Source organism: Mesitornis unicolor, unplaced genomic scaffold (assembly GCF_000695765.1).
Source record: "Mesitornis unicolor isolate BGI_N332 unplaced genomic scaffold, ASM69576v1 scaffold9834, whole genome shotgun sequence".
Lineage (NCBI taxonomy): Eukaryota > Metazoa > Chordata > Aves > Mesitornithiformes > Mesitornithidae > Mesitornis > Mesitornis unicolor.
This window is the reverse complement of record NW_010178035.1, coordinates 134,403-153,485: the sequence shown is the minus strand read 5'-3', so window position 1 is coordinate 153,485 and position 19,083 is coordinate 134,403. Positions and strand designations below refer to the sequence as shown.

Sequence of the window (19,083 nt, the reverse complement as noted above, 5' to 3'; positions counted from 1 at the left end):
AATGGCTAAGATGGGTGCCCTTGAATTAGCGCCAGAGGCTGTTAATGATCTGAAAGCTGCCAGTGTGGGCTGGTTCAGAGGAAATCTTCCCGTAGGTTGTAATCACTTACTGCTGTTGGGAGCTGAAGTTCAGTTACATAGATTTCACTGTAATACTCTTGTGCTAGTGGTATTAAAGGGGTAATTGCCACTTTGCCTCGTTGCTGGTAACTTTTCTTTTGGAGGAGAGTGAAGAAGAACCTGCTGAGTGACTTCTGCATGTTACCGTGTCTTGCCTTCTGTCTGTGCCTCTCACCCCCTTCTGTTGATTCTTGATTATCAGCAATTTGAGAGACATGTTTTTAACTTCTTTAATTGAAGTGCCAGCCAAGTTCTGCTTGCTCAGAAAGGTCTTTCAAGTTTGTGATGTGAATTTGTATTTACAGCATTAACAAAACCATGTTACTTGTTCTGTTCTTATCTAGGTGCTTGAACTGGGATTTAATTTCTCATCCTATGGATCACTGAATGAGTAACAGATGGCCTTGCCTCGTCTTACAGGCGCTTTACGCTCCTTTTCAAATGTCACTAAACATGAGGATTACAGTGAAGAATTAGCTGACTTAACGGTAAAGAGGTTTTTTTCTTTTCCAAAGCATAATTGTAAATTATTAGTGTGTTTATAGTAAGAATTGTTTGCCTACTTAATTTGCGTTGCTATTTTATAAGAGTAGGCAAGAAAGACTGGGCAGAGTGTGTATAGCTCCCTGTGCATTCCTTCATAGTGAATGCAATTGGAAATAGGATTTTCTTTATCTGGTGTTTAATTTTAAAGGAACCTCCATATACTAATTTGAAAACGCCAAATATTTTGCACTTTCAGACTAAACGATCAAAACTACATGAACAGTTGCTGAAGTCTGATCTTACTTGGAAGAAGATAATAAAGTTTGTTGATGACAATTTGGACAAAAAAGAACACCAAACTGTAAATAGTGATTTAAAAGCTATATTACAAGCTGCAAAACAAATAGGTATGTTTTCATTCTTTAGTAGTCTAATAATAATTGTTTTGTTGGGTTGGTTTTTGTCAGGCTGCTTTCCACCTGCATACTTTGCATCCTGGTACAATTTTAGTTCTACCTTGACTCCAGATTTGCCCTGAAGTATTTTTGAAACTCCAGTTAATCATTCATATATATATGTGTGTGTGTGTGTGTGTGTGTGTATATGTGTGTATGTGTATATAGGTATGCACACACACGCTCATGTATATACACACATGTATATACACACACACAATATTTGGTCTTCTGTTTTATGCTAAAATACATTTTCGTTGTTAGGTGGATAGTCTTGCTTTTACATAGTATCGTTTTGTAGTGTGTGGTGTGGTTCGTGATCAACCCTTCGTAAGCAAAAGCAACAGCTTCTTTTGAGGGGTGCTACTGTGAGAAAAGAGCAATATTAGTGTTATCTGCTTTAATTACACATGATTGGTTTAATGAAAAATTGGATTGCTTCACAGGCAGATAAAAATGTAAAAAAACAACAAAAAACAACAAAAACTCAACACCCCAAAACAGAACAAAAAAACCCCCGTTATTTTCCATACTTGTTCTCATTTTAGATATTACAATTATCTTTTGTAAGTAATGTAAGAAAAAGCTCAGTTGTGTGTTTTTGAGGAAAAACTGCTCATCTAGAAGTCATTGCAAGCTATATTTTGTACCTAAACATCAGACTCACCTTGGAGAAGAAAACTGATGTTTAAATAAGGACCTGGTTCAATTACCAGTCAGGCACAGCAGACTATGTAAGTCAGAGCTGGAGAGAAATATGGCAGTGTCATTTTCCTTTAATCTAAATATTTATGCCCATGACTAGGAACTTGGAATAAGTTGAGAAGATCTGCATTTGTTTTAAATATCCACTGGATATAGTTTAATCCTGAGAGGTACTGGAGTAAAACGTTGGCTAAGTTAGGTTTAACAAATAAATGATGACTGTAAAAGGTAACATCATATGTAATATAGCAAGTAGGACAAAATGTCAGACACCAGAGGGAAACAAAGGTCATAAACAAGAAAAGTATTTGCCATTCTTAGCTGCATATGTTATCTATGAAAATAATTTGGCAGATTTGTGTTTTCTGTGTTAATGACAGAAACTAGTATTCACTATAAATTTATTTGTCTTTTTTGTTTATTTCCATTTTTTGCCTGAGATGGCTGCAAAAACATTATTCTTTTTTTTTTCTTTTTTTCTTTGTTTTTTTTTTTCTCTCCAAACTTTAATAGCAGGCCCAGTGTCCAGTGTGGTGGGTAGGTAGAGCAAATTGAAAGACTTTGGACTTGAAAGTAATAGTGGTAAATTTTTGTTTGATGGAGTGGAGAGGACAAGACAAATGCATGATTATTTAGTTATAAAAAGTTACGAAGCAGTCAGCTTTGACACTTCTGGATAAAGTTGTGCAATGTTACAGAGACACAAACCAGAATGGATTACAGCGACTGAGGGACAAACTGAACTGACAGAACTGTTCCAAACATCATCATCAGAAATGTGTAGCAGAGAAAGGGAACTGCTTGTATGCCGTTTTACCTTAATTTCAAGGAAATGAAATCTCAGCCTAGACAACAGATGCTATAGTATTGATCCACTTTACAAGGAAAGTGTCCCTTACTGAAATGATCTGATTGGCTTAAAAACAAAAAGGAAAGAGTAACTTCAAGTAGTACAGCTCTTGCTGTCTTGGCTGGCTCCTTGTATTTAAAAGGAGAGGGGCAGTATTTTATCAAGAGATGCTTCCACGAATAGGAGATACTGATAATAAAGGAGAATCAGCACATGATAAACTGAAGAGAATTTTCTGAAATCCTTCAGTACAATTGCTCTTTTTGTTTAGTAATATGTACTTCTGTTCCAACACAAATGACTTTAAATAGTTACGTGTATTTGTACATTAGGAATATGAGTGAGGTTCAGGCAGCCAAATGTTGGCCTGTAGGTTTTTCAGATGTTGGGTTGGTATTTTTCCTGTGATTCCTATATAGCTAATGCTGAGAGGGCGGCTGAAACACCTTTTTCATTTGAGATATATTTTTGTATCTATTGTACGCATGTGTATCTTTGTCATGTATCTTCTGTGTGTAGGTATCTAATTACGCTGTAAATATCACCTCCAATCCCCTCCCTGAACTTTTCTGCTTTTCAAAGTGCACCACAGGAAAATTCAAGAGCAATACTGAATTTTTAGGCACTTCCATTTATGTGTTATGTTTCTAGTCTCTCAGCCTTGTTCTATCTGCTTATGCCGCATTTCTTTTGTTCTTTCTTGTTACATTGTGGGGGCAAAAAAACCCTTGCTTTTGCTAGAGTTGAATCTAACCTAAGTTGAATCAAGTCACACATAACAATGTCAAAGTAATTCAAAAATCTTCCCACTGATTTTAACAGTTTTTTAACAGACAGAAGATGGGGACATAGTAGAGCAGATGCATAGGCCCATAACTGAATAGCAGAGGTATACAGAGGCAGGCACAAGACACTTCTGATTACTGAAAAGAAGATAACTCTATTTACTATGCCAGAAGTGCCTTTCTGAGGCATTAAAAGATTGTTCCTTTTAAAATAAATATTTGGTTTTAATAGTTCTTTTCTATTAGCCGTGCTGGGCATTAATCACCAGTGTTATCACTTAAATCGTACTGTTTTCTTCTGAAGCTATGCCGGTCACTTCTGATATAGCTAAAGAATTGACCAGATAAAGGCATCCTAACAGTAGTATCTTGCAAGTCTTCACAGTAAGCTTTTAAAATGTTTTTAAAATTATGCAATCTTGTAAGAAATGCTAGTTCTACTGAAAACGTTAGAGTAACCTACCTAACTTTTTAGGACACATTTTTTTAAACTTAAAAAAAACCCCAAACATTCTGCATGTTGTCCTCATATAAAACAAAGAAAAAAAGCAATATGCTGGCTGTTTTTTTTTTTATTTTATGCTTGATGACTTTAAAAATCTTGTTTAGTAGTCACATTTCGGTTTATCATATGATGGTTTTGCTTATGTTTTCCTTGAATACCTTTGCAAATATCTGTGTAAGAGGCAAATTCATGTCTTTCTCTAATAATATATTTTTATTTCCATAATACAATATTTTGTAGAGACAAATCTAAATTCATGCATTTATTTGCTTTAATTTCTTTGAGCAGTTTTTCTAACTAACACATTCTTTTGCCATTCTACTGGGACTTACTAAAAAGAATGTAATAATTCTCAGCTGAGTTCTGTATGTTTAGTCTGTTACAAATATTGAGATCAGGCAGTGAATAAACATAGAAACAAAGTGGATATTTGTTACCTTTAAAAAGCTCATAAATATACTACTGTGAGTTTAAGACCTCAGGCAAGTTTTTCCTCATACTTGAAAAAATAAGAAAGCGTTGGTAATCCTTAATATGAATTTCTAGTACATTGCAGGATAATGAAGACAGATGCTCTATTATCATATACCTTTTATAATTCAGTACCTTGCAACAATTGCTACTTGTTGTTATCGTCTTCGTTTCATATCTCTGTTGATGAGACTTGCAGCAAGAAATTGAATACAGTTATGTTATAGGCAATGAAAGAGAATTAGTTTGTAGTGTATGATATTACATTTGTTTTTGGTTTTGTTAACAGTTGGAGCTGAAAATGGACAAGAAGCAATTGAAAGCGGAGCTGTTTTTCTCTTTAAGACATTTTATAGGAAAGAATGTGTTGGCCATGATGAGACAAAGGCGATCAAGCAGATGTTTGGGCCATTTCCATCATCATCTGCTACTGCAGCTTGTAATGCCACATGTCGGATTGCTTCTCACTTCACTGAAGAACAGCTTACAGCCCTCATACAGATGGCTGAAGAGCAAAATGGTGATAACAGAGTGTTCTTCGGTAAAAATATAGTGTTTTCATTTGACATGCATGATTTGGATCACTCTGAGGAGCTGCCTGTGAATGGTGATGCTGATGCGCAGAAAATTATAAGCTTAGATTATAACAAATTTCTGAATAACCAGCTGAATCACTTACAGAATTACTGTGATGAGAAATCTGATCTCAAGTCTTTGGAAAAAGTAGATGATTCTTTTTTATGGTGTGAAGTTGGAAAGTACCTGAATGAATCTCAAGGTGGTACCCCTGGAGGGCCAACAACAGAAGACCTCTGCTGTACTTTGTACGAGATGCTTGCCTCTACCAAAAGTGGTGATGAACTTCAAAATGAGGTACAGTAGTGCACTAACTATTTGAATGCTGCACAAATATAAAATTACTTCATATTATGCCAACAAACTTTATCCAAGTGTTGTCTGTGTTTGGTTTTTTTTTGTCTTGATAAAAATTACATGGCGGCATCTCAATTTATCAGGCAGAAGATGGATGCAACATGAATTTTATGTGAATTGTCTCCTTTCCCCCTAACAGACAGGCTATTAATTTTTTTGGCCATTTGCTCAGCTTCTCCATATTTTCTTTTTAGAGCAGTAGCCAATTTAAGCTGCCATGGAACAGTGTGAGAACTTGCAAAGCCAAACCAAAGTTGACTTTCTTGGGCAGGTTCCATCTCCAGCGTCAGAGCCATCCTGTTGCTGGAAGGAAAATTGTAGGACTGTGCAGGTGGTGCTACTTAAAAAAATTTGTCATATCACTTCTGTTTCTTTCTGTATGGAAAAGGTTAGGGATTAGCATAGGGAGAACAGAGAAAGCTTGAGGGAGAGGGAACAGTTGCTGAGAGACTGGAGTTGAAGGATAAGCATAGTGGTAGAAAGGGAAAGGCGTGATTAAAGATTGGTGGAGAGGCTTTCAAGGCATGTGCAGGAGAGATGATTGTATTCATCTAGGCAAAAGACAACTGTTTTTGAATGGAGATGGGAAAGAATTCCTGCAATTTGTGAATTGCTTCTACCTGTGCACTTTTCTGTTGTTTACTTTTATTTTTCCTGACTTCTTCTGCTTTCTTCTCCTGAAAACATCCAGTACTTAAATTCTCAAACAGACTTTTCAGAAAAGACTGTAAATGTTGAAAAATTGCTACAGAAGTACAATTGATGGTAGGAATAGACAATCCTGTGAAAGACAGTATAATGAAAATTTGCTGGAATTTTCCTATTATAATTGCAGATTTTTTTTGCAACAAAAACGTTAAGTGATTGAGGACTTAAATATTTCACTTTAGATTTAGATAACTGTCTTGATATCTATTGCATAATGATATAGCTGCTGAAGTCATATTCTTGTTTTGTTTGGTAGTCAGTAGACCACATTTCAGCTGTTCTTTGAGCTGTTTTCTGTATAGTAGGTTTTTTTATAAACTACTTCCAATTTGAGAAACTAAATATGCATATAAATGGAAGCTCATCTAATTTCTACTGCATAGAAATATATTTGAAAAATAACACTTTTATGCATGTCTGTAAACACTTACTTGTTTTGGGTGATTGTATTGAGGGAAGACACAGGAAAATAGAAGACTGAGCAGATCTTGAAGAAGAAGATTGGACAAAGAAACTTGCATGTCAAGTGAAATATAAAAAAGAGTACATTCGGCTGCCATAGGGACCTGAAGTTTATTAACTGTACAGAAATAAAGTTTTCAAATTTTTTTTTTCCTCCATCAGCAAAAGACTTTTCAGATGTAGTCACACAGTATGCAGAAATAATTCCATACTTCTGCATAGTGCCTACTTAATACCTAAGTTTAATGTGTAAAATGTTGAAGGAAATGCTTGAACCCTTTCACCTTAAGCAAGAAGAAATAACTTTATTGTTATTTTGCAACTTCATGTTCATAATGAATTGCTAAATCAATTGGCAGAAAGTGCAAGCTCTCAGTTTTTACGTAGATCGCCAATAAATACTTCCTTTCCTTTTGGTTTGTGGAACAAAGACTTCCTGGGAAAGTTTTCTGATTTGATGGCTTTACAGGAGTTTTAATTTGATAACAGGAAAAAATTGTACACTTACTTTCTTGAAGATATTTACCAAGAGTAAATAATTTTCTTTGCGTTACTAGAGGGAAAAGGAATTTCCTCCCTTTATTCAGGTTTTTAAACCCTTATTTTGGGTTTCTAAGAACTGTTAGGAATAAAAAAAATTTCTCCCCATTCTCCTTATTTTGGCCTCCACGTTGCCTTTCCGTGCAACGATCTTATTAATTGTTCATTGCACAATGTGGGGGCTAGGAAGGGGGGTAAGACTAATTTGAACCCGATCACCTTTTGTTTAAAGCTAGTTGGCAGCTGTATTGTGCTCTCTGCAAGAGTAATCAGGACTTGAAAATTTATTCTGGGCTCTGGATTTTGCCATTGCTTAGGATTTTTAATTTTTTAATTATAGCAATTTTGCTGGTGTCATCATTAAGAGCAGATAGTCCTTTTAAACCTGAAGATAATCCACTTCTAGAACTAGGTCATAGGTTTGCCATATGAGATGGTATAACAAGTATGTGGGTGATCATGCATACTGAAAATCTTATATTAATTGGGATGATGCATACATGCTAAAGGTATACAAATTTTTTTTCTTTAGAAACCAAGAAAAGAAGAACTATTGATGTGAAAGGATAATTATTTCTGAATAAAATCCAGATCTGTAACATATGTTTTCGTATTTTAAAACAGTGGCTGTGTCTGTTCTTCTGTTTGAAAAGATACCACTGCATATTTATTATTAAACATGCTGGTGATGAGGACACTGGCAAGTGAACTTCTCTAAGACAATTTCATTTGATCCTTAAGCAAAGTTTATTAAGATCCCAGATCACATAAGAATATGAGCATTTTTAGGTTATTTCAGGGGTAACATCCTGGGGATTTTTTTTGTAGTGTATGTATGTATAGACACACACATATATGCTATTTAGGTTTTTATCTACTTAATGAACTCTACAAGAAATTTAAATGAGCTGCTTTCTCCAGCACCGTTTGGCTTATATTTAAAAGTGGTTGCCAAGGTAGAAGAATACTTTGTTCTTTGTTTTCACTATTTAAGAACATTCCTCACTTCCTTTGGGACAGTTTGTTTATCTGGCGCATCACTGGTGGCTCTTAATTAAAGGAAAATTGATTCTTGTGCTTGGAGTGATATGGGAATTATAACTTATTTTCTAAGTGTTTAGGACATGTGCTTTTCATTGGGGACATAAAGTCTAGTAAAGCTAAATGACAGCTACTGGAGCATGCTTTTCACTGTATGTCAGATTTTATTGATGAGTATGAAATGGTAATGATGTGGTAACAAGACTGTTATTTTAAAAAAGGAAGAAAAAGCGGATGACAAACTATCATGCTTTTTTATTTTTTTTCTGGTATGCAGTACATTCCTCAATTCGAGTACTGTTTCTAGTATGTGATGCTTTCAGAATGAAGACTTAGCAACCTTGCCACCTAACCTCTCCCAAGATAAGTAGGAAAAAATTGGAGGAGTTTAGTCCCTCTTTGGTTACCCCAGGCTGTTCATGGAGGATGTGTCTCTTTCTTCTGTGAACTCTTGTGATAGTTCTTGTGCAAAATTTTTCTGAATTTTATTTTGGAGTTGCCTATCTCTATTTTTACACTAATGCAGAGGTGCATTATTCCTTTATCGTAACAAAACAGGAAGAAATTTCCTATAGAGATAAAATAACTAGAGGAAAGAAAGGAAACACAATCAGTTGTGTTAAGATCTAGTTTACACTGCATAGATTATGAAAAATTGTGCAATTTATTCATCTCAGGCCAAGGAAAGAACTCTGCCCAAATAAAATTAAGAAACATTAATGTCGTCCAGCATATTAGATTAGATGATGTTTACCAAACTAAATCATGTTAAATGCTGTATAAATGTCTAAAAGAACACTAGTCTATGATGTGAAACAGCAGAACTGTTTCAAGAAAATGACATTGCAAGTAGTAGTTTGCGTATTATGTGAGCAGTACATGTGTTTACTTATCTCTATATATGATACAGTTGTTTACCTATAAAATAAGACACAAGAAGCTTACTGCTTAGGCTTGTTCCTTCTGCTTTATAATTGTAGCTATTTCCAGCTCTCTGCATTAAAAGGTAACATATACATGTACTTGAACTACAGCATCCAGTGCCTCCATCAGTTAAATACAATCCAGCTGAATTGCAAACTGTCACAGTGGGAAACAGACATTCCTTTTTATTTCATTTCTAAGAAGAATTATTTGTCATTCCTACAGAAAAAGTAAGATATGAGTTCTTCCTTGTTATCAGAAGCATCTGAGAACATTCAGGTGATGAAAACTACAGTAAGAGACCAGAGGGTAGTAACATGTAGCTTCAAGGTGCTGAATCTTTTCTTCAAGGGTCAAAAATATTCCTGTCAAATCAAAGTAGACCTGAAATCAGAGGAGTACAGGTTGTGGAATATAGAGTTCGTATGATAGAAAAATAGAGGTCGAGAGTTGGGCAGCAGCTCTTCCTGTATGTGTTCCTTAATGGATCCACCCAGCAATACACTCATCATTAGAGCTGAAAGGTCACAACTTTATTACTGAAATTCAGTTCTTTTCATGCTCATTTCAGAATGGAAGTTAATACATTATTTTGTTGTTTCATTAAGTAGGATTTTTTTTTTCAGTGTGTTGTTTGTGTGTCTCTGAATGCTTGATGGAGCAACAGGCTTGTGTACAGTTTTCCCCAGGCTCTGTTATGTGGAGCTCTGGTGCCTCTTGGACTTCTGCCTGTAAATCTTCTTCTGCTGGCGCTGTCACTGGTGGTGATATAATGATTTTTTTTCCCCGCTTGAGTTCATCTACACTGTTTCTGTTGCCCTATCCTAATCCCACCATAAATGTCTGTCAATATACTTTGTTAGTCAAACCTGTAAATGCTCTTGGGATCAAGTTGAGCAAGGGGAACTTAACTAATTTGTCAATTCAACGAACTGGCAGGAAGCTCCTGTGTGTCTGCCTCCAGCCTTTGTGCAAAAGAAGTACAGAAGAGTAAAGGAAAGCAAAATCTATTTAAACTTTCATGGAATCTGGAAGGGACCTTTTCTGTCGGTGATACAGTATCTTAAACTAAGGAAGACTCATTAATAAAAGAATGTGGGAAAGTTTGTTCCAATTTCTCCCCTCAAGATTGCTCCAGAGTCTTGTTGCCTGGGTAGTTAAAATGAACCCTTGTTATCTGCTTTCTAGCTTTATTTAGAGCTGGTTTTATGATCACTTTTCCTGTGCTACAGTTGTCCTCTTTTTTTAAAAGCAATTTAAAAAATGAGCATCAAAGAACTGTGCTTGTAACTATTTTCCAGACGATGCTATGCCTTTTCAGCACTGCTTTTCCTTTCATTTACCCTTCAGGCAGTTCCTTGCCAACTTTAAATTCTTCCATTAGTGCTCATCTTCATGAATTTAACAAGTCCTCACGTGGAAAATTGCAATGTTTTAAATTAAGTCCAGATGTGAGACAACTGCTATTTATTCATTTTCTAGATTAATGAAGTGTTAGACCAAGTGACGTATCATTAGTAAGCCCATGCTAGATGTATGCCATTTTCCAGTTACCTGCATGCCTTTTTGATGTCTTTCAAAATATATCCTTTTAACTCTTCTCCAATCATATTTATATCTTTCTTATCCACAGTATAATTGCACTTACAGATGTGTGCTCCTTGACCCAAAACTTCTTGTGTCAGTTTTTGAGGATGTATGAAAATTTATCTTGGACTCAAACTGTAAGAACAGTGAGCTGAATTTTGTTCCTAGCTTTGACGCAGTCATTTTTATTCATACTCCTTTCTCTTTAACCATCTTATCCTTATATCCAAAATCAAATACATTTCTTTAAGCAGAGACAAACTTGAATTCCAATTTTAAAATTGAAATGAATTAAAATAACAGGTCAGTAATTAAAACTCTTAATTATTAAGAGTCAAACTTTCCCTTTCAAAAGGGAAATTTGTGCTACAGTAAGAGACCTTGATAGCAAAGTCAGCTGGTTCGTGGACCTTGGAGTGGAAAACAGACCTGAATACTTTCAAAGCAAAAGACACTAAAACTCTCTGATGTGGAGATATGAGCCAAAAAAATAAAAGAAACACGTAGCAGGAGGTAAGTTTGGTTTGGTTTTGGGGTTTTTTCCCTCTGTAGTCATCTTTTAAGAAGTCCTTCCAATCTACCCAGTCAAATCTAGTATGGCATCACCACTTTTGGAAGCATACATAGTTCGTTATTAATAGGAAATTCACAAATGAAACTTATTCAATGAGGGCTGCAGTTAAATAAGGAAAAGAAAAGGTATTCACAGATAATAAAGACTTCTCCTGAGTTAGACAAACTTGGATTTCAGTGTCTTGATGCTTGAAGACTAAGTTGTACTTCTAGAACTTTGTATCCTTCAGCCTGCAGGGATAACTTTTTCTGGGGAGGAGGAAGCAGTAGATTTGCCAATGAAAGTAGCAGCCTCGTTGCAGCTTGCAAGTCACAGGGCTCGTCATTCACGATAGAAAAGGACTGGTCAGTGGTGTTAATTCTGATCAGAATGGAAACTATACTGCTCAGTAGTCAATAAATAATACGTGTTTTCCCCTAGCCCTTTGGTTAAAGTTAATTTCCCCTCTGCCCCCCACTCAGAAAGCTTTCTGTCATGTGTATTATGGATACTATGGAAAGATGCTTTTTTTTTTTTTTTTTAAGAACATAGCCTCAGTGGTGGTTTGTTTTTGTTTGTTGGGTTTTTTTTAATATTGGCTGCTGAATTAAATTGTGATATCCATATAAGTATTGGGTAGTCTGTTCCTCTATAAACTGGTAGGTTGATAAAAGAGATAAGACCCCTTAAATTTTCCTGAATAATGTTCACTATTGTGTTTGGATTTTTTTGAGGGGAAAACTCCACTCAGTGTTCTACAGTGCTGCAAGGAAAGAGTACTTTGTGATGCTGGATAAATACCACCTTGATCTATCACGATTATTTTTCAAAAAGCCCCACAGTTCTTGGATTACCATCACTAACTTTGATAATGTCCCCTCTTATTTGAATAAAGTTTTCTTGCCCCCAAGTTGAAAAAGTTAAAATTAGAAGATGGTGATACTGAATTTCACATGATGGTCTGATCATGACAAAAGGTGTGTCTAGACTGACTGTGGACAGTACTTGCCTCTTGTTCTTGAAAAGACATCTAATCAACTAAATTTCTTTTAACTCTATTGTTGCTACTATCTTGGTGATAGGTATACTTGTTTCATTTTGCTTATAAAATGGAGAGGAAGGCAAGCAGCACAGAGAAAAAGCTAACAGTTAAATAATATTACACTCATGCAATTTACTGCCCTGCTGTGAGCAGCAAGATGAACAAATAAAATCTGAAAGGTGTAGGGTGCTGTCCAGTGTGGGCTTACTGGAGAGAGGCCAGTGAAGGGCCACAGAGATGATGAAGGGACTGGAGCATCCAGCATGCAAGGAGAGACTGAGGGAGGTGCAGTTATTCAGCTTGGAGAAGGGAAGGCTCAGGGGGATCTGATCTGATCAGATCTGGTGGTGAGGGAGTGAAAAAGATGGAACCAGACTCCTGTCAGGGATATCCAGTGGCATGACAAGGGACAATGGGCATAAACTGAAATACAGGATGTTCCATATAAACATGACATTTTTGTTACTGTGAGGATAGTCAAACAAAGGAGCAGTTTGCTCAGGAGGTTGTGGAGTCTCCAAGCCTGGAGAGTAGATGATCCCTAGAGGTTCCTTCCAACCTCAGCCATTCTGTGATCCTGACATTTCAACTGGAGAAAATTCTTCTGCTATATTTACTGCTAATTCTGCATTAGCTTGTCTTCATTTTCCTTGATGGATTTCTTGCATTGAAATCAAGTGTAAAGTATTCCATACCCTAATAAGTTTTGTGGTTTTTTAAGTTTTAAACCTTGTTTTGTAACAAGTTTCTTGTTAGTAGAATTTTGTAAGTGAATGGAGTGGGCCTTTTAAGTACTTCTATTTTAACCTTACGTGTAACTTAACTAATGAATTATGGTAGACAGGAAATAAATACTTCTTGTGTTGCAAGTAATCTCAATTAGGTTTTAAAGTGACCTTGATTTCAGATATGTTAAATTGGTCTCCTAAATTAAGTATCTATAAATAACGGACATTTGTTGTTGAGAGGAATCATTCATTTTGTTTTCTGCATTAAACCGGAATCTGTAATGGTGATTATTCTTTTACGAGAAAACAGATACAGTCTTAATTTACATGACCAAATTTCTAATACCCTTTAAAAGCCTAACATTATTTATGTGAACATTTAATTTTTTCCAAGTGTAACCTAAGACAAATGTAACATTGTGAAACGACATTGAAATACAGTTCAACAGGAAAGAGCTTATAATGCAAACCAGCTACAAAAAGATTGTTTAATTCCTACAGGTCGCACGTGCTTTCTCGCTACTTCAGGTAAATGAATGAAAGAGCATTGTCACTATAAAATTACATTACTTCAGAATAAGACTAAGCAAGTGTGTGTAGGTTTTGTTTTCTAGTAGTGATTCTACGCTGTTTGTCAGCAGCACACGCTGCAGACACTGGTCTCTATATTGACTGACTTCTTGCTCATTGCTTTCAAGAGTAGTCAGAACTTCAGTGCTTTACAAATAAAAACTCTATGTTCTAGCTATTAGTATCCAAAATCTTGATAACCTGAGAAACATATAACTCTCATTTCTAAATTGAATTCAGTTTAATAATTCTCAGGTCAGTATTGAGAGTGATTATCTGAGCGGACTGAAGATGTAATTTATATTAAGAACTTTGAACTCTTCACAGTTGACATTTTAATACTGACTGTGAAAAGTGCTTTGACATTTCATTTTTTGGAGACTTGTGTGGCGCTCAGGTGCTGTTTTTGAGATCAGTCTTCTGACGTTCTCTGCAGGCTCCAAGAGAGATGCTGTAGAGAAACAGGCTGCATTATCTGTGCACAGTGCAATTGGCTCTGGCTCAATATTTGACTAATAGTCTGCTTGGCTCAGAGGGCAAGTGGAGCTTGTTTGCATATGCTGTGAAGCCATTCCCCTAGTTACAAGCTGACCTTCTCCATCAGAAAAGTGCAGTGTGCAGGTGTGAAAGTAGATGTGTACTTTCCTTTCCTTAAGCAAAACATGACGTGAAGCATCAACTTTTTTGCTGCTTTGTAGAATGCCACATATTGGACTTTGCAAATGCTTAGCTCCTCCAAATATCAAACATGAATGTTCTGTTATTGGAAACTCAGTTTTACTTGTCACTAACTGGGCACATCAGTCTAATTGCATGTGCTTCAGTGCTCCCAGAATGTTCTCTGTTCCCTGTCAAAGCCAAAGCTTGACTTTTCTGTATAAGCTGCTGCTCTTCAGGCTTAGGACTCCCAGCTGCAGCTTTTCTGACTCATGTGAAGCACAACCAAAGGTGCTCCAAGAGCCCCAGTGCAAGGCTGCTGTTTTCCTGGCATGGTTTTCATCAAGCCATTATTAGATGGAGAAAGACAACTTTGGTGTCAAAATGCAATTTGGCAGAATTTGAGGCCAATAGAAAGTCGTTTTAGTATATAATCTTTGGTAAATGTAATGGGAAACACTTGTTGGAATATTATAAATAGTACAATGTACTTAGGCATAAGTAAACAGTACAGCTTGTTAGTGAATGAGAAAATGAAATTGGCCAGAAGCTGAAGTCAGTGGTGAAATGACTGACATGATTGTCCAAAGTGAAAGAAATTGGAAAATTTAGTATATTTTGAAATAATATTTAAACATGTGTAAGTGCAAAGACAAAACCTCTCAGATAAAATGCTAGCATATTAAAAATCAGTTGGACATTTGTCCTTGATTTCAAAACGGTTTTGTTTTTACTACTGGTCTTCTACTACTTATCTTTTTAATTTATTTTACAGAGATTATTTCTGAACTATGTATATGTATAGCTGATATTTTACAGGCACAGCCAGCAACATAACACCGTTACAAAATAGGACTGCGCTAACATTTATTTCTAAGTGGCGTGTGAAGTGTTTGCCAGTTAGAGAAGCTCCAATATTATGTTGCCATTGCATTTTTATGAGACTTTCCCACAGAGGAACTGGATATCTGGTTACAGATGTGCCGGTTAACTACTCTTTACTGATTTTAACTAGTTTATTCCAAAGAGTTTTACACTGTTACTAAAATAGTCTTGAACAACTGATATAAGCAGATGTAGTAATAACTAGGTAAAACATTTAACAAAGACTGAATGCTTGTGTGAGCAGAGGGTATTCATACTGCAACTTTTTTGTTCAAAATGCAAAAATAGAGTTAGATTACATTAAGCTTTTTTGTCATAAAAACTTTGACTGAACACCTTCAGAGCAGGAACCATTTTTTATGAGCTATCATATTTATTACTTAGTTATTCATCATATTCATCAGACAAAAGATGTTGTGAAACAGCTTTCAGAAATGCTCACTGCAGGGGGGTTGGACTACGTGACCTTTAAAGGTCCCTTCCAACCCGACACATTCTATGGTTAATACAGGGAAAAATCTTGTCTATTTTGTGCCAAAACTGAGTATCTGGGGCGTATATTTCTCTCATGCTGCAGAAATTCTCCAGGCCTCTAAACTTAGCACTTTAATGCTGTTCTGGAGCTGTTCTGGGCATGGACTTTGCAGAAAAGCAACAAAAGCGTTCTCTGTTTCAGCATCTTTTATAATGTATATAATAGATAGTAGTACAACTACCATATTATATAGATAGTTATGTCTTACTAATCTTTTATTACTCTGCAATGTATATTAAAGCCAGAAGTTTGTGGAGATTAAGTTTGTGGAGGCAACGTGTAAGAATAACAGAAAATCGTGGTACTATATTTTGTTATGTAGAAGTCATTATTAGACCTTTCCTTACTGATGTTAAGTTCATTAAAGAACAAAACTGTGGAAGTTAGTTGAGTGAAGGGGTTTGCAAGTGGAATTTTGGAGTAAGGTGTCTACTGACTCTCCTCACTCAAAGTAATCAAATTAAACATTAAATATCCTAACATGCTATGTATACATTTAAATAAAAAAAAAACCAAAAAAGCTACAACCAGAAAACATTATTTTGACTGAATATATTTCAAAGAACATCCACATCTGTGTGCTTATATCCCTCTGTAAAGACCTTAAAGACCTTCATTGTAAGTAATGCCAAGTACTTTCGGTGTTACAACTGCGTTTCATAGTTGATCTGAAGTGCAGAATATATTAATATAGATTGCCTGTTGATAGGGAAAGGAGTTTCAGAGGATGACTTCATCATTACTATAAATAGGAGGTGCTAAAAAATAATTGGAAAAAGGTTCACAGGAGGTCCATTGTATAGAAGGTGGCATGTGAAATAAAGCATGCAAAACTGAGGAAATGAAATGTGAAAAAATAATTGCCAGTCTGGTTTGATGCTAAGAAGTAGCAGTAGTACAAACATATTTAGTGTGGGAGTAATGAATCAACGGACTGTGGATTGCGGGAAAAGGCACTCGGAGAGAGGAAGAGGATAGCAATAGACTGGCAGGATAAAACAAACGTTTTGTAAATATTGGCTCTTCTCAGTGAGGAACAATATCACCAAGAGCTCTGGTTTACTTTCAAATTCTAGGCAAGTTTGTTTCCAGTGCTAACTTGGCTTTTGCTGTAACTGAGCCATTTTCACTGTTAAGAAATGTACATGAGCATCGTCTCTGAGAACTGTTACACACAGAGCAGTTGTCTGCTCCTTGTGAGATGTTCTTCGGGATATTGTGAGTTACACAATTGCTCCATTTGGACACGGAAATTCAGTTGCCTGCTAGGGCTTTCAATGGATATTCAATATCCATTTTTACATTGGGCATAGCTAGACTACCAGTGCTCTTTAGTAATGGGAATTATCCATATGTCCATGTAACTGTTACATACTCTCTACTATTGGTACTGTTTTTTCATTATTAATGAACTACCATTCATTTGATATCTTTTCTTGCAATATTGATCAAAGTCTGAAGTGAAAATTAAAATGTTATCTAAAAACTGTGTAAGGCGCTTCAAAAGTTATAAGTGCCTTATTTTTGATGGCAGAAGAAAATAGAAGTACTTATCTGACTTCCAGCAATGTTAAACTTTTGCTCCTGGTGAACTCTTCAATCAGCTCTACTAGCGATTGTTACTAATCTAGTAGTGATCGTAAAGTTAGCTATAAGTTTGGGAAACCTGTCTACGACCCTTGTTTGAATGTTTACAAATGGTTATGAATAGCAAGCTTCAGCATCATAGTTTAGAGGCTTATTATAAAACATGGAAGCGCGATGTCTAGTAGTTTTTCTAAGTATCTGGATAGGAAGTGCTCATAGCGAGAGTGATTGTTTAATAGTTCACATTCCTCCTACTTTCTATTCTGGTGTTATTTATGTAAGTCCACCCTGAAGTCATTACAAAATTTCATCTCCGAACCTCCCTGAATTTAGTGTGGTTCCTTTTCTGTCTTCGGGCAATTTAAAAGACTTTTGCAAGGAAACTTTCCTGAGGACAGACTGAATTTCTATTGCTATTGTATTACTTTCATGTAACAGTTTAGTAAATTTGCTAGGCTTGTTTCTTAACTGTCACACACAAGTGTACCACAGGAAGTTGTTTACATAGTAGAAAATAAACAGAATTCAAGCTGTCCTTAGAAGTTATTTCTTGGTTAAAATCTATAAAATAGTGGAGTAGTTCTTGTCATGAGGCTTCTTTGAGAGAACAGTTCAAAAGCTACTGTTTAACATCCATTTTGACTTAAAACTAGCTAATTTAAATGTTTATTGCTATGTATGTGCAACACCACATGAAATAAATTGGATATGATACTATGTTGATGTAACTAAATCTGCATTTTTCTTAGTGTATCGTGAAAATATAACATTAGTTTTTAGTTTTGTGTGTGTATCCTTGCTTCAGATACTTTCATGTCAAAGCAACTTGTCTCATAAAACTTGTTTGGTTTTAAGCGTCAAAGTGGCTCTTCCTTTTATTCAGTAAAAGGGCTTTCTAGCCCTAACAAATTAACATATCACAAAGCTTATTCCCCATTACCTAGTTCATAAAAGCAGTACCCATTATGGGAAAGTACAGGCATATGTGGATCACCCCTGTGGTGTTCTACCTTTATCTTATCATCAAAGCTTCTAACTTGGCATGAGGCTGGCTTTTCAAGCTCATATTCTTCTCTTTGTAATTTTATTAAAATTGCCAAGAATTTTATATTCAGGCAATACAAAGCTTGGGTCTCGCTGTTCTTGACCATGGAGCTTATCTGCTCCCTTTTAATGTATAAAAAATAATCCTGTTATTTTTGATACAGTTTTCTCTTTTTCTAGTTGGGACATTCTTTTTTTAAATACGAGTCAGAAGTATACAGCTCTGTTGATGTCCAAGGACTGTTGAAACCCCAAGGATAATAGGAAACTTTGTCATTTTGTGAAAACAGAGCCATGCTGTCTCGCTTCATAAGAAACCAAATCGAATGGTGTTTGAGGGCTGGTTTTTAAGGATGGAACTTAAGAAATTATGAAAGAGCCACAGTGAGAACCAAAAGATGCGAGGCTTCATCCTGGTGCTTAGAGCTGGTCCCTCTCCTTTCCGTCAGTAAATTTTCCTCTTTCCTGTCAACTCCTTTACTTAAGTTTTGTAGTGAGAGAAAGCGTGTTGTGTCTTTGAGGTGTTATGAGGCTTGATCTAGATTTCTAACATTTCTTGCAGCACTGCAAACATAGCAATGAGAAAAGCAACCAAAAGCTCAATGTTGAGTAAGAACTTGTCACGAATGCATTATATTTATGCAAGTATCTTTCCCAAAGACATGTGAAAATTTTTCCATCAGCTTCCTTACTCAGCCATCATCTGTCTTCTAAGTGAAACTGAAAGTTTTTATTGGGGGAATTCCTAGAATTTTGCAACTTTTCTTTAATCTGCCTGTTTCTAACTTTGTATTTAGTTCATTTGTTTCCAATTGCTGACTCAAAGTAAAATCCAAAAATTCAAAGCTAACTGATTTCATGGACAGACCCTAAAGACCTCTCTGATGACAACCAATTGTTACATCTATAA

The 19,083-nt window shown here is 35.8% G+C and overlaps 1 protein-coding gene across 1 annotated transcript in view; it reads left to right on the top strand.

Moving 5' to 3' along the window:
- Positions 1–462: 462 nt before the first annotated feature.
- The window catches only part of LOC104538929 (activating signal cointegrator 1 complex subunit 3-like), a gene marked incomplete at its 3' end in the record, with an annotated part of 145,929 nt that continues 127,308 nt past the window's right edge, over positions 463–19,083 (top strand). Inside the window, 3 exon segments of the mRNA XM_010182310.1 lie at positions 463–608; positions 863–1,013; positions 4,667–5,250. Coding sequence (XP_010180612.1) covers positions 519–608; positions 863–1,013; positions 4,667–5,250 — 825 coding nt within the window.